Source organism: Gambusia affinis, linkage group LG16 (assembly GCF_019740435.1).
Source record: "Gambusia affinis linkage group LG16, SWU_Gaff_1.0, whole genome shotgun sequence".
Classification (NCBI taxonomy): Eukaryota; Metazoa; Chordata; class Actinopteri; order Cyprinodontiformes; family Poeciliidae; genus Gambusia; species Gambusia affinis.
The window spans coordinates 22,900,174-22,924,322 of record NC_057883.1 but is presented as its reverse complement, the minus strand read 5'-3'; the positions used below and the strand labels follow the sequence as shown (position 1 = coordinate 22,924,322).

Below are 24,149 nucleotides of genomic sequence, written 5' to 3'. Positions count from 1 at the left end.
AATATATACACAGAAAATATATAATAAAATAACTAAAACATCAGTCTGACTAGTTTTTTTCTGTGTGTATAATTGAAACATACTATTAAGAAAACTCACAAAATGTAAACTAAAAGAAGGTTAGAATTAGGTTAGCTTCTTCCTAAAATTTATAAGTGTAAAAATTCACAAAAAACATTAAAACAATCATAAAAACAGGAAATACAAGAACCATCAGTAAAACCGATGGGAGATTAAAATGAGCGTCGCTTCCTGCGCAGGCCGGTAACCATCTTGCGACCTCCGAGCTCTTTGGCGTCACTCTGCCCGATGGTGACGTCAGCCTTAGTGTGAACACCCTCTTTCTTCATTGGTTGGTTCAGAAAAAAGGCGGGAGTTGGCGCGGCGGCCGGCCACTGGTTGGCTGTTCGTACCATCGGTCTGCCTTCCCTGTGTTCTCGGGTCTCACAGGTTGATGGAGACAGTTGGATCGGTGAGCAGTTGGTCCGGATGGAGACGACGGGGGAAAGTACTTTGACCCAGTTCTGCTGAAGACTTTCACTCTTTTCTCATAGGATTTTTTTGTATTTTCTAACTTTATAGCGCTTTTTCTCTCTTTACGGTCCGATTTGTGTTTCCTTGGCAACACAATCAACTATCCGAGCGAAGTTTGGATCAAGTGTTTGCCTACCATCCGCTTTTATTTAGCGGCGAAACTAACGGAACCGACTCCAGAACTTTAGGAAAACCTCCGTGAGGGAGGTTCCGACCCGGTCCAACTGGTTTTTACCCGCCTTTCCTCCACTTTTCGGACTTACCGTGGGGATCCGGACAGACAATAGTAGCTACTGCGGAGCTCGTGCGCAGGGGAGGGGTAGAGGAGGGAGAAGGGGGGCCGATGCTTTGATCCGGATCGATCGGTGGATTGATGAGTTATTGATGACCAAGCATGGATGTGACCCTGTCCGAGCTGCTGGCCTCCTTCATGGAGTCTCCGCTGGTGCTGTGGGTGAGTCTACCTGCTGCGTCAGGTGCCTGGGTTAACCTGCCACTAACTAGTTTGGGTTAACCATACGCTAAATAATACAGATTAACTACTTACTAACTAGTCGGGGTTAACTAGTCCAGCCTGTAAATATTCGTCACAGCTGGAGCTCTGTTACCGAGCGGCCGTTCAGGACCCAGTCTCTGATCTGGGCTCAGACTGCTCCTTTTGGACCAGAACCGTCATGTCTGTCAGGGTTTGCCCCAGAAAACTGGCTGAGGCCGGCGGCCGGGGTTTGATAAGTTGACAGGAAACGTAAAATATTGCTGGGTAATTATGTTACTGGAAGACATTGCGACTTAAACTTACAATTATAGAATCTTAAAAACAATGCAATTAAAATTAATCTCAATTATTTGCACTTGTGTCAAATCCATATTAAGTCATCAGTCAGTGGATCTAAAAACACATGCGATGCTGATCACATTTAGAGCCGGCCCAAGGCATAAACGAACTAGGGGAATATCATCCATCCATCCATTTTCTGTTCACCCTCGACCCTTAGAGGGATCAGGAGGGTTGCTGGTTCCTCTCCAGCTACGTTCTGGGCGAGAGGCGGGTTCACCCTGGACAGGTCGCCAGTCTGTCGCAGGGCAACACAGAGACATACAGGACAAACAACCATTCACACACACTCACACCTAGGGAGAATTTAGAGAGACAAATTAACCTGACAGTCATGTTTTTGGACTGTGGGAGGAAGCCGGAGAACCCAGAGAGAACCCACCATGCACAGGGAGAACATGCAAACTCCATGCAGAAAGACCCCAGGCTGGGAATCGAACCCAGGACCTTCTTGCTGCAAGGCAACAGCTCTACCAACTGCGCTACTGTGCAGCCCAGGGGAATATCAATGCAGTTAAATTTTATTGAATAGTTTCAGCATAGATAGATTAAAAGATTTTAAAATATTTATTATTTAAATGTAAGATTTTAAGGAGCTGGCAAGTTTATTTTGTAAAAGTTCAAGGAACAATGTTCATAGTTAGATTATTTTACCATAGCAACAATCCGATGTTCATTTATGCATCTGAGCTGATGTTCTTAGCAGCAAGTCAAAGTCAAATTCTACTCAAGGCCTCATTCAACCTTGGACTGGCCCTGTATGAAGCTAGACCCGCTGCACAGCGCGTCTCTGCAGGATGTAGAGGGACAAATGGGAGATTTAATTTATGCAGCTTTAGTAGCTCTTTCATTTCGTGTCTATTGAGTTTTAATGAGCGCCACAGAGACTGCTTTGGTTGCCAGAGGTTTATGGGATGAGTTGATCTCTACGCAGCAACTCTTCCTGATTTTAAGTAGAGCAAGTATTTGATATGCATTGTGTCGCCGCAAAAAATGAAATAAAAACAAACCACTGTGCTGTGCTAGTCAGAAAGCTCCTTCATGGGCTGAAGGCCCGGTCCATTACGCACCGGCTAACCGGGAAGTCAAAGTTTATCACCGCAGACAGTCAACATGTTGATACGTAAACACACACACCACATATAATGCTTTGTTCACAAAGAAATATTCTCACTGCACGCTCAACACGCACCTCTAAATGTGGACCTGAGAACATCTGCGCTTCACACTGAGCTGCACCAGCAGAGCAAACGCGGTGGATTTAAACTTACCTCCTACCTTGATGAATTCTATAAAGAAACATGGATCCTCATATCAACAAGGTGTTGATATAAATGTCCATATGGGTGAGGCAATATGAGCGATCTGCAGCCAGCTAAACTTCAGAGATCTAGCCACAACGGCGCGCGAGGTGCCAGCGGTCTGGTTGGTGCGCTGCCTGTCCAGTGCATCAACTGATAAACCTATGAAAACTGTAAACCCATCTTTCTGACAGGAATAATTTTGCCCTGCCAGTAAAATGCACGCGCTTGCAATGTGTCCTATTAAAAAAAGAAAAGAAAAAAGAAAATTCTTTTTTTCTTTTTTAATAAAAATAAAAACACACAACCCATAGCCTGGCAGGGGCACCTAAAGCATGGCGGCCCACCAGGCTGATAATACACTGGCAGGAACCCTGACTGTACCGGACCAGGTGATGCAGCTCCTTCAGGTATCTGGACCTGAACAGAACCAAACCGCTGGAGGTCCAGGTTCTGCTGAATTACTCAATCATAAACTGACAAAGCCATGACATCATCAGTGGGGCGGGTTTTGAGGGGCAGCGCTCCAGCAGTTTTTCTGCGTGTTCTGATGAAGTTCTGGGGCGGCCGATCGGGTCCAGGCGACCCACCAGGTCTGCAGTCAGGCTGAAGGCGGACAGGAAGGGCAGGAGCCAACCTTCACCTGTCAAATGTGTCTCCAGGTGCGCATGCTGGGTCCGCTGGGTTCCGAGGAGAGGGTCGCCATGTTCATGGAGCTGGTGGACGGCGTCTTCCTGCATAAGGTCATGACCCACATGTGAGTACCTCATGGGGAGGGGGTGGGGCATGCAGGGGAGGGGACTAAAAGGGTGGAGCCTGCTGTCATTGCTCTGAGTTCATCAGTCATTTCAGGATTTCCTGTGTGTGACAGACAGGTAAGTGTCTATCTCTCTATCTCTGTGTGTGTGTGTGTGTGTGTGTGTCTGTGTGACAGAGAGAAAGAGAGAGAGCGTGACGGTGCGACCACATCCTGCCTCAGGGGACACACCAGATGTTTCTCTGCTCATCGTTTTCCTGCTAATAATAATCATCAATCCGAGGCTAAAATGAAGCTGGATTATCGCCTCTAATCTGAGAATACACCATCAGTACCAGAACCAGCATTGGTCCGTTTGGCCACGAAGAATTGGACTTTGATTTTCATTTCAATTCAGAAATCTTTTATTAATCAAATTAATGTTGTAACAGATCATCCATGTTTCTCCAATCAGTTGTGGAAGGTGATCCTGTGGGCTGCCAGGATCTCCAGCAGCAGTCAGTCTCATAACAAATCTGATGAGGCCTCTGACTGATCGACAGTCTCATGCTAACATGCTAACAGCAACATGTCCAGGATGGCTCTGTCATCTGTTAGCTAGCTCTGCTAATCCAGCTCCTTTGCTTTTGTCCCTCCTCTGTTGCTCTCTGTAGGGGAGCAGAACAGTCAGAACGTCCTCCTCCTCTCTGCGTCCATGATTCTTCCTTCACAGCTCCTGTGGGATTTGGGGTCAGAGTTCAGATGAGATGCTAACTAGATGCTCTGCTGTAAAGCAGTTCCTTGTTGCCATGGTTACGCACCATAAGAACTATCTGAAAGTAAAAACATTAGGAGCACACAGTTTTTCTAAAAGAGGCAGAGAAAGTTGAATGAAATGCGCCCGGTACCGATCCGGTTCTTCAGATGTTCATCATGAAGCAACACGAATCAGAACCAGAGCTGTTAGCAGCAATACAGTGACGCTAATAACCCGGGTCGGTTACATTCCTATGTTTACAAACATTTAACTCTGACAGGCATCGGAATCGGCACGATAGAGTTAGCATTAGCTTGCTAAAGCTACAATTGGCACTATGCATTAAGCATTAGCATGCTAGAGTCAGCGCGAGCATGCTAACATTACAGTTGGCATGGCAAAGGCAGTGTTAGCATGTTGAGCTGAGTCAGGCAGCTGAATGGCCAGTTGCTGCTGCAGCTCCCCCTGCTGGCTGGTTGCATCTGGACGCCGAGCCTCCGGCAGAATGAGGACAGTCAGGCCATTGTTCTCCGCCGGGGCGTAGTCTGGGTGGGGGCTCCTGTCCTGAGTGGAGCGTCTGATCTCTCTGTCTCTGTTTCCATAGCGACCCCAACCCCACCAATCAGAGGCTGAACAAGAACGTGAACAACGACGTGTCGCTGCGCCTCTACAACCTCACGGTTCTGACCCGGCACATCAGGACCTACTACCAGGTACAGAACCGCACTCATTGCAGCAGAACCCGACAGAACTGGACCGGTCGGACCGGTCATGTGAAAACATTTGAATAAAACTTCACAATGGCTTGGTTCTGGTTCTGGCTGGGTCAGGAGGTTCTGGTTCTGAACATTAAGGTCATTTTAACCAGAAGATCAAAGGGGCTGGTTTCAAACTGGAGAGATTTACTTGTGTGTGTCAGGGTGTGTGTGTTGGTGTGTGTATCAGGGTGTGTGTTGGTGTGTGTGTCAGGGTGTGTTGGTGTGTGTGTCAGGGTGTGTGTTAGTGTTGGTGTCTTAGTGTGTGTGTCAGGGTATGTTGGTGTGTGTGTTGGTGTGTGTTGTATGAAGTGGGTCAGGTTGCTGTTAATCTCCGCCTCATTTTTTAACCAGCAGTTAATGAGTTGTAGAGGCTGTCAGGGTGCAGATCAGCCCTCACACACTCTCACACACACACCCCTCCCCCCCGATGCAGGGTGTTGGCTTGCTCCTAATTAGATGAAGTCCCAGCAGATGCTCTGACTGGTTGGCTCCCAGTCTCCCCAGTAACGGAGGGCAACCAGCAGCAGAGGAACCTGATACCTCAGAAAGCTCGACTCCCAGAGCCTCTGCTGCCTTCACCAGGCCTGGTGGGCGGGGCCTGAACGTGGGCGGCGCCTCATAATGGGCGGGGCTTATGGGCCGTCTGGCCGCCAGCTGTCATGTTTTATTCAGCCTGGGTGGTATTGGTGAAACCGGACCGCCTGCAGTCAACTGATCCTCCATGACCGGACAGCGCTGGTTCTGAACAGAACCTGTGACCCGGTTCCTCTGTCTGCCACCCGGCCCTCCCTCCGGTTCCGGGCGTACAGGTGCTGGGACTGGGGCCGGATGTTGAGGAATGGGGCGCGTTCCCTCCCTGCTACTTCCTGACCCAGACTGCAGCTGTTTCCTGCTGGCTGGGTCAGAACCGATCTGCGTGGTTCCACTCTGTCACTGTTTGGTTCGGAGTCCAGACCCGGTTCTGGTTCTGCATTCTGTAGATCAGTTTGACTCCTGGACAGAATAAGGGTAAATGAGGAAGGTGGTCCGGTATGAACTGGTCCAGAACCAGTCCAGGTCAAACAGTTTGTTGAAGCCCCACTGCTAGGTTGACCTTTGACCTGCTGAGCCATCGAATTTCAGTTACCCTTAAATAAAAATCCATCCTGGTTCTTGGAGGACCATGAAGGTGACGATGATGATGATGATGAAGGTGATAATAATGAAGGTGACGATGATGATGACGATGATGGTGATGATGATGATGATGGCTCGGCCTGAACCTCCTCCTGGTTCTCCTGCAGGAAACGCTGCAGCAGCTGGTAGTGATGCCTCCTCCCAACATCCTGCTCATCGCCAACGACCCCATGTCAGGTAACACACATGGAGATCTGCTCCCAGTCCTCCCAGTCCTCCCAGTGCCATCTGAAGCACCAGGCAATGGTCCTGCTGCTCCTCCTGCTGCTTCCACTAACAATCTGATTTGTCTCCTCAGTGGGGAGCATGGAGGAGCTGAAGCGCCTGCTGCTGCTGCTGCTGGGCTGCGCCGTGCAGGTGAGTGTGGGCGGGGCTCCGTGTGGGCGGGGCTCCAGTTTAAATATGGTGTGAGCGTTCTGGCTGTAACCTGAGCATCAGGTGGGGGTTTCCTGTTTCTCCCATTGTTTCCCGCGCTGGCCCGACTGGTTCCAGGAAGGGGGTGGTTACCATAGCAACATGTGTGAATCGGTCTTTGTTTGAACCGGCAGGAATTTGTTAAACAAACCTGTGAAACTTTTCCTGCCTGGAACAGAAGAGCCCAGCTGGGAACACTGGCCAGAAAATCTCAGAACTTCAGCTAAGAACTGAACTGGGCCTGTTTAGACCTCCATCAGAACTATCCTGTCCAATCACAGCCCAGAGCAGTGTCACTGACTCCCAGCTCTGATTGGACCTACAGTGTAGGTCCAACCACTGTAGACTCAGTGAATTTCCATGTGGGACCAGCAGGCGGTTCTGACGTAAAGCTGTCTTGTTGTTTGAGGTTTGACAGTCCGCTCCTCCCTCCCCGTCCTTGAATCACCATAGCAACCGCTGACGCAGCAGTTTATGCCATGAGGCGCCATCGTGGCGCCAGAACCTGCTGATGTTTCCTGTCTGTCCTCAGAGCGAGCGCAAGGAGGAGATGATCGACAAGATCAAGCTGCTGGACATCCAGACGCAGGCCGCCATCGTCTCTCACATCCAGGAGGTCAGAACCGGGCCTGGGTTCTGGAGGTTCTGCTGCCTGGGTCAGAACCTCAGCGAGGAGGGAGGGGCTCAGAGGGGAAGGGGCTTATAGAGGGCGGGGCTTAGCTCCACCAGGGAGTGAATATGCCTCTGCTGCAGGTCACTCACAACCCGCTGAACGTCCTGGATCTGTCCTGGATGGAGGATGGAGCCGAGCTCGTCCCCGAGGAGCTGGAGCCGCTGTCCCGCAACATGGCTGCGTCGCTACGGCAACTCATCGACCAGCGAGACAAAGCCACGGAGGTACAGAGGCGCCCGTCCCGTCCGGCCGGGTTCTATCCGAGCCGCGAGTCCAACAGAACCTCTGTCCCATCCCCCAGGCCATCCTGGACCTCACCCTGGAGAGGGACTACCTGTCTGACCAGCGGCCCCTGGAGGGAGGTGGGAAGTCGGGCCGAGCCCCGAAGAACGGCGGCCCGGCTGGAACCGAGCCGACCCAGGAGGAGAAGCAGCACCTGGCCGTGGAGCTGGCCGACGCCAAGGCCAAGCTGCGCCGCTACCGGCAGGAGCTGTGAGTCCGCCGCCGCCATTACTGCTACTAGTGCTACTGACCCTGACCGTTTAATCATGGTCGGATTTATAAATATCGACCCCCTGCATGTGGTTGTTTGCATACGGAGATTTCACTGTGAAGGGCTAAAAGACTTTTCTTCTACATAAATAATTCCTTTAACTACCTGGAAATGTAGGTAGTTTTAATTTAGCTCTGTGATCCACAGCAAAGGGAACACCGAAGTACAACCCAAAACCACCTCTTTCTCTGTAGCCACACACAGACTCGTTTCCATAGCAACTGACAATAACGCCACTTTATGTTTCAGGATTCAACAACAAGAAACACTCAAATATTTCCTACATAAAGAACAAAACATCCAGTCTGTTTAGTTTTAGGCTTAACTCTTCAACTGTCACTTCAAATACTGTCACATCCAGGTCACTGGGGACACTGGTGTCCTCGTGGCAGTTAATGTTCATTTTGCCATTATTAATAAATGGCCGCTGCTATTAGCTAAGCTAACAGCAGTTGGTGGGTTGTGTTTCTTTTGTGCATTCTTTACGCGTACAAACTGTAGCTCACAAAACGCACGTTTTATTAATAAACTAAACAAAATTACTGCCATCTCACCTTTACTTATAAATGAAGTAACTCATTCTGCACAAAAATATCAGTTCATCCAAAGCCAAGTTTATCCGCCACACAAGTTGAGAAAAGAAGGAAGGAAAGCAGAAAAGGCCTTTCCTAGCAGGACGTCCACAAACCCTGTTTTCCTTCTGTTTGTAAACAGCAGCAACTTTCTGTCTCCTAGTTTGAAGCAAACCTTTCAGCTACGGTGTTGGTCTTCCTTTAACTATTATTTCCTGCTGAAATTGAAAATCCACTTTAAATATGGAGCTAAAACTGTCTCATAATTCTCAAATGGACAGAGCGACATCCACACTTGTACTTTTGATGCAAACACAAATATCTCTTGATCTCCAAGCTGCTTCTGGCCTGAGTTGTTTGTGTGTGAATTTTGAGACTCAATCTACAAATGTCTTTTTTTAATAAATGGTTTATCTGATTGAATGATCAGCAACCAATCAGATAGATTCTTTGTTTCAGCCAATCACATTAAGCCATTCCAGCAGCGCTGTAGCCATGACGAAGAACCGACAGTTTAGACCTCAACTGTTTGATTATGGTGAATTTCTTTATAACTGAAACTTTCCTGTGACTCCTAAAGAATTTGCTGCTGTTTTTGATGATATTCCAGCAGGTTTGAAATTTTTCATATCAACCTCAGATAGAACCCATGTCCAACATCACAGGTTCTTAGTAGGTTTCTCACCTACTAATGTTAATACTAGTTAGTGGTACTGTTGGTACCGCTACCACCACCATCACCTCAATGGTTCTCCTTCCTGGCAATGAACAGTTGGTTAAGCTCCGCCTCCAGCCGGTTCACCTCGACGCCTCGGGACGAGGTGACCTCTGACCTTCTGCTGCTGAAAGCTCCTCAGTGTGTCGCTGTGGCTCAGCGTCTCCATGGTAACAGCAATAGACCATTTCCATCAGAATCGACTGGCTGTGTGCAGGTAGCTGCGCTAAGCTAATGCTAAACTCGTAAACGATTAGCAGACGCTAAAGCTAACCATTAGCAGAAACGTCGTCAGTTTCTGATTTTCTACGTTTTATTACTCTGAAGTTGGATGAACAGGTTGACCAAAGTGGGAAAACATCTGATGAGACGTAAAGTCCTATAAACGGGCAACATTTTATGGCAATAACTGGTTTACAGTTTGGGTCCGATCCTTCTGGTTCTGTTTGCAGAGAGGAGAAAACAGAACAGCTGATGGATTCAAAACACGAGGCGGAACGTCTGGATCAAGAGCTGCAGAAACTCAAGCAAGAGGTCCGATCTCGCTCCGTTCAGAGCCAGAACCTTCGTCCGGCCCGGTTACACTTATCGTGTGTTTGTGGATCAGAACCAGTCGCTGTCCTGCGAGGCCCGTTCGGTCCGAGCGTACCGGGATGAGGTGGACGCCCTGAGGGAGCGAGCGGCGCGGGTGGACCGGCTGGAGGCGGAGCTTAGCCGCTGCAAGGAGCGGCTCAACGACGTTCACTTCTACAAGACCCGGATGGAGGTGGGCGTGAAGACTGTGAGCACAGGTTCTGTGTTCGGATCGGCTTCCTGACTGCGCTTCGTTCCCGCAGGAGCTGCGAGACGACAACACGACGCTGCTGGAGACCAAGGTGCTGCTGGAGGAGCAGCTGGCGGCCTCCAGGGGGCGCTGTGACAAGCTGCACACGCTGGAGAAGGACAACCTGCTGCTGCGCGCCAAGATACACGACCTGGAGATGGTACGCTACCAGAACCTGAACCTGACGGTCCTTTCTGGGTCTGGGTTCCCTCCAGAACCAGAACCAGAACCTGACGGTCCCGGTTGTCCTGCAGGAGCGCGAGGGCGAGCGGCAGCGGCTGGAGGAGCTGCTGGAGGAGAACCTGCTGCTGGAGCTGGGCCAGAAGCAGAGTATGAACGAGTCGGCCCATCTGGGCTGGGAGCTGGAGCAGCTCTCCAAGAACCACGACGCCCCCGCCTCAGAGAGTACGGTTCTGATCGGCCCGCCTGGCCGCTACTGGGTCAGCTCCCTGAACCGGCTGACCTCTGACCTCTCTGCTCCGCAGGTCGCAAATCTCTGGTCCACGAGCTCAACGAGGGCATCACCAGCCGGGTTCTGAAGCTGGAGAAGGAGAACCGGGAGCTGCAGGCCTCCATAGAGAGACTGAAGGAGGAGAACCAGCTCCTGCAGGAGCAGCAGCTGCACACCCAGGAGCTGGACCGGGAGAACCAGAGCCTGAGCAACAAGGTGAGCAGGAGCTGGACCGGCAGGTGGAGGAGAACCGCAGGAGCTCTCCTGCTGAGGTCAGGAACCAGGAGCAGAGGATCCTCCGGCTTGGGATCAGGAGCCAGACTCCTGACCGGTTTCCTCAGGAGAAACGGCAGCCCAGGAAGAGGCCTCAGCTTTCATACTGACAGTTTGCACTGTGGAGAGAATCTGAAGTAGTTCAGATGGATAAAGTCGCCGTAGATCAGACACGTCACCATAGAAATGTTTACGGATATTTTGCAAACTTTAATACATTGTCCGTCGTAATACCATGGACAGATGTCCAGCCGAACGGTTACTGCTGGTTAACCCTGACGTCTTTTTCCCAGCTGGAGCATCTCCAGGTTCTGCTGGACCAGGAGAAACTGACCAATCAGGACATGGAGACTCTGGGGGAGGAGCTCCTGAAGGAGAAGCAGAGTCTGGAGCGAGAGATGCACGCTTTGCGGGCCGACAAGGACCGCCAGGTACGTCTGCCTCTCCACCTCGTCCCATCATTTACCCCCCCAGCCCCCTCACCGTCTCGTCCAATCAGATCTCAGAGCTGCAAAGCGAGCAGCAGCACCTGTCGGAGGCGGTGAAGGGCCTCCAGGAGCGCGCTCAGTCCAGCAGCGAGGCCCGAGTCCGGGAGGCGGAGGCTAAGAACCGCCTGCTGCACCAGAGCGTCACGGACGCCGGCTCGCGGCTGGCCAGCCTGGAGACGCAGCTGAAGGTGGTGAGCGAGGAGGCGGAGTGTCTGAGGGAGCGGGCAGGGCGCTGCGAGGAGGCGCAGAGGGAGGCGGCCCGTCTGGAGCGGAGCAGGGAGGCTCTGACCCGAGAGGTAGGCACCAGGATCTGTGCTGGTTCCTGGTCCGGATGCAATCAGCTCATCCCCGTTCTGCCTCCAGGTGGCGACGCTGCGCTCCTGCAGCCAGCACGCGGAGGCCCTGGAGAGGCAGGTGACCTCCCTGCAGCAGGAGGCGCTCCGCCTGAAGCGGGAGGCTGAGGAGGCCCAGAAGGAGCTGCAGCGGCTGGCCCAGCAGGAGGCGCAAAACAGCCTGCTGTCCATGGAGAACCTGGAGCTCCGCCGCTCCATGGAGAACCTGCGCTCCTCCTCCGCCCGCCTGCCCACACTGCAGGAAGAGCTGCAGGAGGCGCAGAGGGAAACCCAGGAGACCCAGAGGAGTCTGGAGGAGTCCAGGGAGGAGGCACAGGGAGAGAGGAAAAGGGCAGAAAGGCTGGAGCTGAACCTGTTGGCTCTGAACCAGGAGAAACAACAACTACAGGAGCAGCTGGAGAGGAGCAGGGAGGAGAAGCTGGAGGCGGACGGGAGGGCCAGGGAGAACCGGAGAAGGGAGGAGGAGCTGAGCCGGGAGGTGGAGGACCTGAAGGAGGAGCGCAGAAGAAGAGAGGAGGCTGAAGAGGAGAGGAGGAAGCTTCAGTTAGATCTGGAACAGGCAGAGAGGAGCCGCAAGCAGCTGGAGAAGGAGAACCTGAGGGCCCGAACACTGCAGGAGGCCAAGGAGCTGGAGCTGGAGGAGACAGCCAGCCTGGCCTCCGCCTCTCTGAAGGAGGCCACTACCCTGAGGAGGGAGCTGGAGAGGCTTGAGGAGGCGTCGGCCAAAGCCAAGGAGCTAGAGCGGGAGAACAAGGAGCTGCAGAAGGAGGCCACCATCGACAAGAAGACCCTGGACACACTGAGAGAGGTCAGGAGGAGACGCAGGATTCCTCTGGAAGCAGCGGCCAGGAGGAGGTGCTCTGACCTCTGACCTTCTCTCTCTGCAGGAGCTGGTTTCTGAGAAACTGAAGGCCCAGCAGCAGAACCTGGAGCTGGAGAGACTCGATGAGGAGCTGGAGAGGATTGGACTGAGCCGGGAGAAGCTGCTGCAGCAGGAGCAGACACTGGAAGACAGGTAGGATGGGGAGGACATGGAGGAGGACAGGGAGAGGACGGGGAGGACAGCAGGTTGCTGGTTTGATGGTCCAGACCCATCAAACCAGCAACCTGCAGCAGTTAAAGCTGCATTCTGAAGGCTGACTGTGATTCTGAACCAGTTCTGACCAGCATCTTTACCCTGACGTCCCCTCTCCTTATCTCAAGGTTCCCTCAACTTTCACTTTGACAATCTCCCCACTTTTCCCTGGAGTTACCTCAGCGTTCCCTCTCTGTCGCTACATTCCAACAGGTCGCCGGACCTGAACCTCCATCAGACCCTGAAGGAGGAGATCGGTGGCCTGGAGAGGAAGCTGGAGGAGAGCAACGCCCTGAATGAGTCCCTGCGCCGGCAACTGACTGCCGTAGGCCCACACAAAGTTCTGATCCGGATCAGATGGTTCTGACCCAGATCAAATGGTTCTGACCCAGTCCTGCGGGTTCCTGTGTTTCAGCAGCAGAATAACAACTCCCAGCATGCCTCGGTGCGTGGCGCCGCTCCGGAGCTGCTGCGCTTCCAGGATCATCTGATCGCCGTGGAGAAGAGCGTAAGCCTACCTGATCCTCCATCTGCTGGTTCTGGTTCTGGTTCTGGTGCTGGTTCTGATTGGTAGTTTCCTGCAGAACGCCTCCCTGCAGACGGAGAGCAGCTTGCTGAAGGAGCAGCTGAAGCAGCTGGAGAACCAGAACAGTTCCCTCAACAGCCAGATGGCGGCGCTGCAGCGCCACGCCTCCACCCTGCAGGAGCACAACGCCGGCCTGCACACCCAGACCGCCAAGCTGCAGGTGCTGCTGTGCCGCCGCACATCCCCCAGGGGGCGCTGTGAGTCCCCGAAGGGACGCCTGTCTTACCCTCTGTCCTCCTGTGTCTCAGGTGGACATTTCGGCCGTATCCTCGCAGAGCGCCTCCCTCATGGCCCAGAATGCCGTTCTGCAGGGCCAGGTGGGCGCCCTGGAGGCCGAGGCCGAGTCGTGGCAGCGGCAGCGCGACGAGGCTTGGCGCGCCCGCGAGAGCGCGCTCGCCGACCACGAGCGCCTGCTGAGCGTGCACGAGAGGCAGGCGCATGAGTACGAGCAGCTGATCAGCCAGCATGCAGCGCTGAAGGGCCAGCAGAGGGCGCTGGAGGGCGAGCACCGTGCGCTGCACAGCAAGTGAGTCCTCCTGGCGTCACACCCCTCCAAATCGTGCAGGAGGAAGAGTTGGGCTGCTATTGGATGTTTTTTCTGATTATTTCTGACGACTAGAAGAGGAAATGATCCGTCAGCTTCGAGCCCAACAGGAAGGAAGTCAGTCTTTCATGTCTCGGCAGCCGGTCCAATCCAGGACCGGAAGCCTCTCCGTCAACAGATGATATAATATTTCAATCTTAGACTTTACTTCCTCCCACCGGCCAGCAGCGTGTCGCCTCCTGGTGGCCAGAGTCAGTCTGTAGCTCCATGCACAGCTACAGGATGGGGGATGGTTCTTGTGAACAGAACCTGACCCGACCCGGTTCACTGATCCAGGTGTTTCTGCAGGTACCTGGCTCTGCTGCAGCTGAAGGACCGGTGGGAGGAGCAGCAGGAGGCGCAGCAGCTGAAGCAGGAGGTCCAGAAGAACCGACTCCTCCAGCAGGAGAACCTGCAGCTGAAGTCTGAAGTGGACCGGTAAGAGAACCAGAACAGAACCTGTTGACTCTGGATGCTGTGCTGGGTCAGCCAGAAGCCGGGCCTCACCGCCCGGTTCTGGACCGGTCCAGAACACAGAGGCAGTAATTTTTCCAATTAGCTTAAAAAGTTTCTAGATGAGGAAACTTGTCCTGCACCAGCAGGGGGCGACAGAGGACAGGCACAGACAAGTGAAACAAGGAACTGAACAACCAGAGGTTTTAGTGTGTAGGGTCAGAACAGGGTCAGAACTGAGAGGAGAAAGGAAAATGATTCATGGTTTTATCTGCTGACCAGAGCCAGCCTGGTTCTGATCCGGATCATTTCTCCTCAAAGTATTTCTCCTCGTCCTCCCAGACTGACCCAGGACCACAACCAGCATGTCGAGCAGAATCAGAACCTCCAGCAGCGGCTTAACGAGCTGAAGAACTCGTTAAGCTCAGCTCAGCAGGAAGTGAGCCAGTGGACGGCCCGGTACGACTCACTGGTGGACCAGAACCAGAACCTGGACCTCTCCATGACTAAACTGGACAACCACTGTGAGGTGAGGTACCAGTTACGAGCTGGGTCGGGTCAGAACCCACCCAGGGTTAATCTGCAGAGGAACTACAGACAGTAACAGTGGGCCTGGTTCTGATTCTGGTTCTGATTCTGGTTCTGGTTCTGCAGCTCCTGAGCCGCCTGAAGGGGAACCTGGAGGAGGAGAACCACCACCTGCTGAGCCAGATCCACCTGCTGGGTCAGCAGAACCAGACGCTGCTGGAGCGCAGCCTGGAGAGCAAGGAGCAGTTCCACCAGGAGCACAAGCTCTATATGTGAGTCGGGCCGGAACCGGGACGAGCCGGAACCGGGACCTATGTCTGACCCCTGTCTGACCTCTGTGTCCTCAGAGACAAGCTGAACGCGCTGCGGCGGCAGAAGGAGAAGCTGGAGGAGAAGATCATGGACCAGTACAAGTTCTACGACCCGACACCCAAAAAGTAGTGGCGCTGCTGGTTCTGGAGGGTTCTGGTCCAGCCCGGTTCTGATGTCGGGTCTGTGTGTTTCAGGAGGAGCCAGTGGTCCGGAGCCAGAGCTCTGGTTAAGCTCATCAAACCCAGGAAGGAGAATGGCCGGGACCAGAACCAGAACCGGGAGCGGGCCCGGAGCGCTCCAGACATCCCCCTGCCGGCCACACCCCCCCCACTTCCCCCAGAGGCCCCACCCCCCGTCCCCTGCCGCACAGGAAGTGACTCGCTCAGTAACCATAGCAACCGCACCAGCAGCCCAGGCCGGACCGGCCCCCCCAGCCGAGGTGAGCCCTCTCCACTAGAACCGGAACCTGCAGTCTGCCCCCTGCTGGTCCAAACGGTTAGGGTTTCTGTTGGGTTCTGGTGTTTCTGAACCCAACAGAACCACCACCGGGGTTTTGTATTAAAAGATGTTAAGTTGGGGGCGTGCCGTGGTGGCGTAGGGGAAACCTCAGCCTGTGTTTAGAGGCCTTGAGTCCTCGACGCAGCCGTCGCGGGTTCGATTCCCAGACCCGGCGATATTTTCCGCATGTCTTCCCTCCTCTCCTGTCAGACTACTTTCATATAACGGACACTAGCGCCACAAAAGACCCCCTGGAGAGGTAAAAAAAAAAAGATTGACAGGAAACAAAATATATATAAAAATTAAAATATAAAGGCCCCATTTGAGTTATGCAATATATAGAGAAACTCAAACTATATTTTCAGTAATTACTGATCTTCATATCGGCATTGATGACATGGTGGTTCGGTCGTTTGTAGTGGATTGACAGTCATGATCGGGGTCAGGCTGAGGAATCTGATTCTGACCCAGTTGGCTTCCTGTAGGTGCCTATGGACAGTCTGAGGTTTGATGCGTCTGTCGTTCAGACCAATAGTCTCATCAGCTGTGTGTGTCGCTGGTCTGAGCCGATCCTCAGATGGACGACCCGGTGTGGCCATCTGGTGCTGGAGTGGTCAGACGAGGATGAGGTGGATCTGCAGTGGAGCTGGTCTGTTGGAAATCAACTTTTAAATGGCCGATGGCACTTTTAATGCAACTTTATTGGCCGAACTAGCAAACACTCAGACTGTTGGTGTGTTGTATGTGAGTCTTGCTGAGACTCGCAGCCCAGCTGAGGACTCTAAAAGACTTTAGGGAAGATTGAAATTCATAACCTACCTGACCTAAGACGTGTGTCTTAATTGGGTTTCTCCGTGTTGCCTTGGAAGGGTTGCATATTTCCAATCTCCTTGAAGATATGTAAACTTAATGCTCCTTCCCACCTCAGCCCCTCCCCCTCATGCAGCTGTGGAACTGAGTGCTCCCAAGGACATGCCTTGATAATAACATCTTATTAGACTTCTGCCGGGCGGCTGAGCAACGTGGTTTCATGGCCCCTGTTGTTACCACCTTCACTCATGTCTTTGTTTTGCCCTTTGTTTTGTCTGAATGTTGCTAGTTGCCCTAATGTGTCTTTTCCTCTTTTTTAATTTTATTTTGTTTCCCTGGAAAGGAATTAGATTAGTAACTCTTTAGCTCATATTTCAGAAGCTGTAGAGTGCTCACTATTTAGTCCAATATTAGATTACTTTTTAGATTATTGTGTGGAGAGACTCCTATTACTGCAACCCAGAACAGGAACATTTAGTTTTTATTACTTAGAAACTGTGGAGTACTAATTAGTTTTACTAATTACTTTTTATTTAGAACACATTTAGAAAGTCCAGAGAATACTTATACTTATTTAGCAACCCAGAACAGGGATTAGAACTTGGAACCCAGAAAAACTACCTTAACAACTACTTTTTAGACTCCTATTCTTTCAAACTAGAAAATGAATTAGACCAGAGGATACTTACTTATACTTATCTTCCAACCCTGAATAGGAGTATCTAGTTCATTTACTTTGGATCATTAGTTTTTTGGGGGCATGTTTTGGGTATTATATAACTGATTTAACCCAATGACTTCCACACTTGGAATTAGTTTGGCCATTTAATATGAAGCTTACTGAAAAATTCAAAATAAAAGCCTCAATATTCCTCTCAGGTTAGTGCACCACCACAGGTGGTGCAATAATATTAGCCTTTATTATCTTTTTCTCAGGTTAGCATTAGCCTTTTTCCTAAAATAAGCTTGTAGCTATTTTTCTTACTTATTTGCCTTGTTTAGGACACTGAATGTAGGAAGTAAGTAAATGTAAGACAACATTCTAATAGCACCCCACATGCTACTGACAGCATTTAGGCTTACATTAGCATTTGGTTAATTTTAGCTTATACACTAATTTTAACATACTGAATGGTGCAAGTCCATATTAGTTAACATGCTTGTGACTCTCCACAGGCTATTGACTACAATCTAGATAAGCTTAGCATTGATGCTTAAAAAAAGCATGGCGGGCCACCAGGCTTATAATACCATGGGGGAAACCCTGGGTTCTGTTGGTTCTGGTGGGTTCTGTTGGTTCTGGGAAGGGATGCACCAATCCAGTTTTTCTCTTCCAGTACTGCTATTAAACAGTGTTTTTGTTGAGTGACCTAGAGGAAGTTCAACTCTCTGAAGCAGCAGCGCCTCCAGCTGGTCAGACATGGAAAACAGTCTGATAGCTAATAGAGAATCAACAATACAGAAACTGATCAATACGTCTAACTGTGGTAAAGTCAAACTGCAACAAACCGTTCAATGGTTCAGAAATTCACTATGTATAAATATAACATATTTGTATTTATAATGCAAATTACATAATAGACAGATTTAATATCTGCGAAATGCAAATCCTTTTCTGCACCATTAAATATTATTTTGATTAAACGTATTAATTGTCAATAAAATAATTGTAAATAAAAACATTCAGGTGAAGTCGCTTTGCAGCCGCTGAGTTTATAAATCGTCTACATCCTGAACCCGAATGAACCGAAGTGTGAATCGTCATATCAACAGAAAAATAAACAAGTTAAACAATGTTTTCCTTAGGCCAGTTTAGGGTTAGGTTACACAAATAAGTATTTTATTTTAAGTGTTTGCGATGCTATGCCGTCTAAGACAGTACAAGCTCTGAAACGCCCAACAAACTGAAAAACGTACTTCCGCTGAAGCTTCCTGTGTCCGAAGGCCTTCCACTGAGTGACGTGCTGATGTTAATGAGTTATCAGGTTAGCCATGGTAACGTAACATCGGGTTAGCCATGCTAACGTAACATCGGGTTAGCCATGGTAACATAACATCGGGTTGGCCATGCTAACGTAACATCGGGTTAGCCATGGTAACGTAACATCGGGTTAGCCATGCTAGTAACATCAGGTTTGCTATGCTAGTAACATCAGGTTTGCTATGCTAGTAACATCAGGTTTGCTATGCTAGTAACATCAGGTTTGCTATGCTAGAAGACATTACGACTTATACCCCAAATTATAGAATCTTAAGAAAAGTACATTTAAAATAAATATCAATTATTTGCACTTGTGTCAAATCCATATTAAGTCATCAGTCAGTGGATCTAAAAACACGATGTGATGCTGATCACATTTAGAGCCGGCCCAAGGCATAAACAAACTAGGGGAATATCAGTGCAGTTAAATTTGATTGAATGTTTTCAGCATAGATAAATAAAAATTTTTAAAATGGTTAATATTTAAATGTCAGATTTTAAGGAGCTGGCAAGTTTACTTTGTAAGAGTTTTGTTACCATAGCAACAATCTGATGCTCTCAGTTTAATCTTTGAATTTTAGCTGTTCATTAATGCATCTTAGTAAACTACAGTTTAATTTGGTAAACTGAGCCCAGCTGGAGGAAACTCTGGACACCTGATCTACAATTTCCTTCAGTATCAAACCGATACAAATATTGATATCAGATTGGTGCATTCCTAGTTCTGCTGGGAAACAATCATCAATATCTGATCAATGATTTCTCTTTTACTCATCTTCCTCCTATTAGCCCCTCCTCCCAGATGTTTCCATTTTCTGCGCAGCAGAAGTCAGGACAAGCTCCTCCCCTCCTCTTCCTCTTCCTCCTCTTCCTCGTCTCGCCCCGCCCTCTCTCTCTCCAGACGCCTGCGGTTTTGGTCATCCTCTGACATCACAGATGACATCATCAGTAGTCCTCCAATCCCAGCCACAGGAGTTTTCTAGGCCCCTCCCCCTTTCTTCATCATCATCATCATCTCCCCCCTCTCTCTCTCTCACTCTCTGCATGCTGATGGACGAGTTAATAGTGAGTAGTTCTGTGTTTACCTGTTGCTCCGCCTCCTTCCTGCCCAAGCCCCGCCTCTTCCTGCCACGCTCAGCGCTGTTTTGCTGCTGCTCCATCTGCAGGGGTTCTGGTCCGGTTCCTGGAATTGGACCTGAGCAGAACCTTAGCAGAACATGTTGCCTGAACTGTTTCCATGGTCCTGGTCGGGTCCACTGTCCACCATGGGCCCGACCCCGAAGGACGACGGCCGCTTCGCCCCGATTGGTGCAAACCGGGTTTAACGCTCTCTGATTGGTCCACAGGCCCGGCCGAGCGTGGCGGCCATCGCAGCAGCAGCGACAGCGTCAACGGAGACGAAGCTAATGGTGAGCAGCCGCCGCGTCACCATGACATCACCAGCCAGACCCAACTGGACCTGAACCTGTCACTGTTGGGTTGCGTTCACACTGCAGCCTGAAGTGACCCAATTCAGATTTTTCTGATTTTTTTGCCGTGGCTGATCACACAATAAATGCAACCAGCATGTGTCCTGCAGTCTGAACGGGAAACGACCTGGAAGTGTCCCGCATGCGCAGTAGAAGGCGCAATGGACCTTACTAGAGGGGCCGCTTTTTATTGGCTGATGCCCATTCTACGTGGTCACATGGGTGGCGTCTCACAAACACACGCTTCTCGTTAGCTAAGTACAGCATAATGGCAGCACTGATACAACTTCTACACCTTGAAGCCTGTCTGCTACACAGTCTTACGTTAGCTAAACAGATCAATATGCAATGTGTACTGTATCTGACATACACTAAAGATTTTATTTTAGCAGAAAAGGCTTTGGACTAAACTGTTACTCGTGTTAGCCACTCTAGCACCAAGTACAGCTAGTCAATCAACCATCGCTGTGTTCAGGGAAGCGCTGATTAATAATCCAGAAATAAATATCAAGCCTGGAAACTTGATATCGTAACGGACTGAATGTTTTGTTTTTAACGTAATCTTTGCTCGTCTTGCGGGGCGCAGGTGGTTGCCACGGTAACAGGTGTGCTTAAACCACAAAGAGAGAGAGAGAGTAAAAAGGTACGAGTGGTTTTGAGTTGATCACCTGTTCGGGTTATTTTACCTTTGTTTACCTTTGCTGTGACGCATTACAACCTCTGTAGTTTCTAAACGTTGGACCAATTACCCTGTTTGTTTGTGACTATACGTCATTCATAACAAACATCAAATACAACAAATATATTTCAGAAAATTTTAACAAACAAATGGCTTCTACCGCGATAATTATGTGAAATTAAATTAATTACATTCCAACTTCAGAAGATTTGCCTTTACCTTTACAGAGCTCTTTGGTTCCTCTTATCAGTCTGTAGTTTCTCATATTGAGGTCATCAAACCAAATTTCAGATCTACCATAACTGACTGACTGACACCTGCTGGCCTCAGGTTTACAACCAGCTAGTGACTGAGAAACCAGTAACTTCCTCCCAGATGATGACATGAACTTCTTAGTTCCTCTGTCCATTGTAGTAGCTGATATATTGTGAAAATCCGGTAGAGATGATGCACTAATCGAGTCATGTTTACATAGAAATAACGTGCCGTGACTCTTTGTTTGTGAGACTTGCGGTCCCGTGGGTCGGTTGTGGGCGGAGCTTGGTAAGGTCCATAGCGTCAGCGTTCTCAGGGTTCTCTCAAACACCATAAAAAAAGAATAAACGCTGATGTTGATGGAATTAAACATGGATGCTAACGGTGTAGCATAACTTACACAGCTGAAGTTGTTGTCTGACCGGAGCAGCAACTTAATCCTCATATAGTCCGCCATGGATTTTGTTAGTCTTCCCTCTTGTGCATATCAGGATGCAGATGCGTTTGTCCAGTATCAGTGACTTTCAAGTTGGATAAATGCGACCTGGACGTTACGTCGCGTTTGAATTGGATACGTATCGGACACCCAAGTGGCCCGGGTCACATTCGAAGAGAATCCAACCTGTGCTGTTCAGACCATCATGAAAGGATCAGATACAGGTCAAATTACGTCAAGAAGATCAGAATTGGGTCACTTCAGGCTGCAGTGTGAACGAAGCCTTAGAGACATCAGGCTGCAGACATGCAGGTGGAGGTTGCAGGGCTGCATGTGATGTGATAAGGGAGCGAGCAGCGTTGCACCCTGACTAACTGCATCTGCTGATGAAGGAAACGTTTCTGCCAAAGCAGCAGGAGTCAATTTTCCTTTATTATGCTTCAAAATGTGAAATGTTCCTGAAATGTTGTGAGTTCTGCAATGTTTCCATCTTGTTTCACCCAACAGCGCCCCCTTCACCTCAGGAGGAGCAACCACAGTGACAGGTTTCTGTTTCAGGCTGTAGACTGGAACCGGTTCTGGACCGGTTCACAAGGAGGTCTTCTAGGCAGCGAGGCAGACCATTTCTGTTTCCATGGGAACACTCTCAGTTGGTTCCGGAAGCTAACTCTCCTGCGGGTTTTCCCCTCAGGTCCAATCCACAGGAACCGCCCAACTTCCACTCCGAACTGGGCCTCTGGAACCGGCACGGCAGCGACCAGCAGAACCAGAACACGCTGCGTTCCTGACCCGGAAATCGTAGTTCCAGGTTTCTTTGACGAAGACCCGGTCTTTGGGGGTCGACCCGGTTCTGGAGACTTCAGCCACAACACGTCCGGGTCCAGTTCCCCCGTCACCTGTAGAGGTACGCCGACCCAGAACCATTACCGCTGCCCTAGATATGGTCCAGAACCCGAACAGGGTTGGTAACAGAACCGAATCTCTCTCCTGGTCTCAGACGCCTTTGATCGCCCTCGGCACTCAACCAGCCTGTCCAGTGATGATGTCATGTTCCTCAGCCAATCGCAGCAGAGCCTGTCACGGAGCTCCACCCTCCCTTATGACCAGGCCCCCCAGAGGGCCCAACCGCAGCGAGGAGGCGGGGCCAGGAGTAAGCCCCGCCCAGGTTCCCCAGGAAGTGAGATGGTGACACTGGAGGAGTTCCTGGAGGAGAGCAACCTGCAGTCTCCGCCCCTGGTGAGAAGCCCCCCCCCAGGCATCCATAGATCAATAGATCAATACAGCGATTATCAGTTTAATTCCTGATTGGCTTGTTGTTCCCCAGTTGTCCACCGGAGGCGCAGACGAGTTGATGGCGGACTACTTCAGCCGAAGCCCCGGCCCCTCTGCTGCATCTGCCAGGGATCAGGCCACGCCCACCAGCTACGTCTCTCCCACCGTCCACTCGACCAATCAGAGGCCGGGTCAGAGCGTAAAGCCCTCCCCTCGACAGCCGGCCGGCCAATCGCTGAGCAGGGCCTTCAGCCTGGCCTCCGCCGACCTGCTGCGCTCCCAGGGACCTGATGGTTACCGTGGAAACGAGGCAGACGGGACAGGGCGGCGCCAAGCTGGAGGCAGGGCCCAGCGCGAGCGCCCCCTGTCAGCTCGGTTTTCCGCCACGGACCTCCAGAGTCCCACCGTCCGCCATTCGCCATCACTCAACCTGCAGATGGATCGGGGGCGGAGCCACCGTGGAGAGGTTGCCATGGTGACCCCCGTCAGGGCCGCGCAGCCCGACCCTGTCCCAGAGAGCAGCGGCACCCCGACAGAGGGACTGCCCTCTGACTCCAACAAAGATGGCGTCCGCAGCGGCTCCTCGGAGCGACCCAAAAGCACGCCGGCGTCTCCGGACCCCAACAACGACCCGCAGACCGTCTGGTACGAGTACGGCTGCGTCTGAACTGGACCGGGTCAGAACACATCCTGGAACAGAACTGGTTCTGCTGGTTCTGAGCAGCCAGCAGGTTGAATGCTGGGAAGCGGCCCAGAACATTCCGGCCCGGGTAAACAGAACCGCCCAGTAATTACAGCCTTCCTCCATGTTTAGCCGCCGGCCCAGAATGCATCACTCTGACACGTTCCGGGAAGCAGAACCGCTGGATCCCACCCAAAACCACTGAATGTGGGCTGAGGCCCGGCCCAGACGGTTGTGGTCCTGCTGGGCCGGCTGCAGAAACGGGACCTCTGTTAACAGAACCTCAGAACTGGTTCGATCAGGAACTGGACCTCTGGTTCTGGTTCCATTAGAACCCAGAGAATCAGAACAGTTTCCACATAGACAGCAGTAAGAAACCCGCTCCATATCAGAACCTCCAGAACCACCAGTCGGCCTAACCGGGTCAGAAGATGACTGGGTCATCCTCTGACCCGGTTTCCTCAGAATGTTCCACTCTGAGGGGTTCTGACCCGGTCCAGCGTCTGGACCAGTAATAAAGATAAATACGTCATAAAGATCCGGTACAGAACCCAACAGAACCAGCTCAGTTTGAATGTGGTGAACTTGTTGAGCCCAGGATCCAGTAAGTCTGGTTCCGGTTCAGGTCCAAATTGTCTCTCCAGGTCTCCTGAACAGAACTTTGGTTCTGAACTGGTTCTGTATTTTTGAAGTTTGTTGTTTCTGGAGAAGAGTCCAGAACTGAAAATGTTCTGGTTCTGACCAGCTGGTTTTCCTTTAACAGATGATGATGATGATGATGAAGAAACACTGAATCGGACCAGTTCTGCCGGTTCTGGATCCTTTTATGTAAATTATTCTGTAACTTTTGTACATTTTTAGTTGTAAATATTAGAGCCAGAACCCGGCCGGGTCCAGAGGTTCTGCTGTGCTTCTGGTAGAACCGGTTCGGTCCTGGCTGCACTTTGTTCTGTCGCTGTCTGCTGTGATGTGATGACTGCTGAAAACGGACCTGTGGTTCTGGTTCTGCTGGACTCAGTAGAATAAAGATCTCTAAACCGAAACGACGTGCGCTGCTCATTTCCAAACTGGGTTTGGATTCTCTGGGCGGTTCTGGCGGGTCGAGGCAGAACCTTCTG

The 24,149-nt window shown here is 50.9% G+C and overlaps 1 protein-coding gene across 6 annotated transcripts; it reads left to right on the top strand.

Annotated features, from left to right (window-relative positions):
- Positions 1 to 402: 402 nt before the first annotated feature.
- ccdc88c (coiled-coil domain containing 88C) lies at positions 403 to 24,074 on the top strand. 6 transcript variants are annotated; one of them, XM_044142106.1, is made up of 30 exons: positions 405 to 988; positions 3,333 to 3,427; positions 4,768 to 4,876; positions 6,205 to 6,274; positions 6,396 to 6,454; positions 7,044 to 7,127; positions 7,265 to 7,408; positions 7,486 to 7,676; positions 9,477 to 9,558; positions 9,632 to 9,790; positions 9,861 to 10,007; positions 10,102 to 10,252; positions 10,333 to 10,514; positions 10,865 to 11,002; positions 11,071 to 11,355; positions 11,423 to 12,220; positions 12,300 to 12,427; positions 12,701 to 12,812; positions 12,906 to 12,995; positions 13,072 to 13,233; positions 13,322 to 13,599; positions 13,966 to 14,094; positions 14,452 to 14,638; positions 14,764 to 14,909; positions 14,985 to 15,074; positions 15,144 to 15,388; positions 19,585 to 19,647; positions 21,769 to 21,981; positions 22,075 to 22,313; positions 22,402 to 24,074. In XM_044142106.1, the coding sequence occupies exons 1-30, from the start codon at positions 929 to 931 to the stop codon at positions 23,014 to 23,016; spliced, it is 5,451 nt and encodes a 1,816-aa protein (XP_043998041.1). In that variant the 5' UTR covers positions 405 to 928; the 3' UTR covers positions 23,017 to 24,074. The 6 variants fall into 6 exon arrangements, 5 of the variants coding, with proteins under 5 accessions (XP_043998041.1, XP_043998040.1, XP_043998043.1 ...); XM_044142105.1 differs by having other exon boundaries at positions 12,903 to 12,995; XR_006373112.1 differs by lacking the exons at positions 22,075 to 22,313; positions 22,402 to 24,074 and adding an exon at positions 19,028 to 19,303 and having other exon boundaries at positions 403 to 988; positions 12,903 to 12,995; positions 21,769 to 21,847.
- Positions 24,075 to 24,149: the final 75 nt, after the last annotated feature.

What these genes read in the sequence shown, in the direction of transcription:
- ccdc88c (XM_044142105.1), top strand. Translation starts at nt 929, where the DNA reads ATGGATGTGACCCTGTCCGAGCTGCTGGCCTCCTTCATGGAGTCTCCG. An exon ending in TCTACAAGACCCGGATGGAG is followed by an intron (nt 9,791 to 9,860) that starts GTGGGCGTGAAG and finishes TCGTTCCCGCAG; the next exon opens with GAGCTGCGAGACGACAACAC. An exon ending in CCCTGGACACACTGAGAGAG is followed by an intron (nt 12,221 to 12,299) that starts GTCAGGAGGAGA and finishes CTCTCTCTGCAG; the next exon opens with GAGCTGGTTTCTGAGAAACT.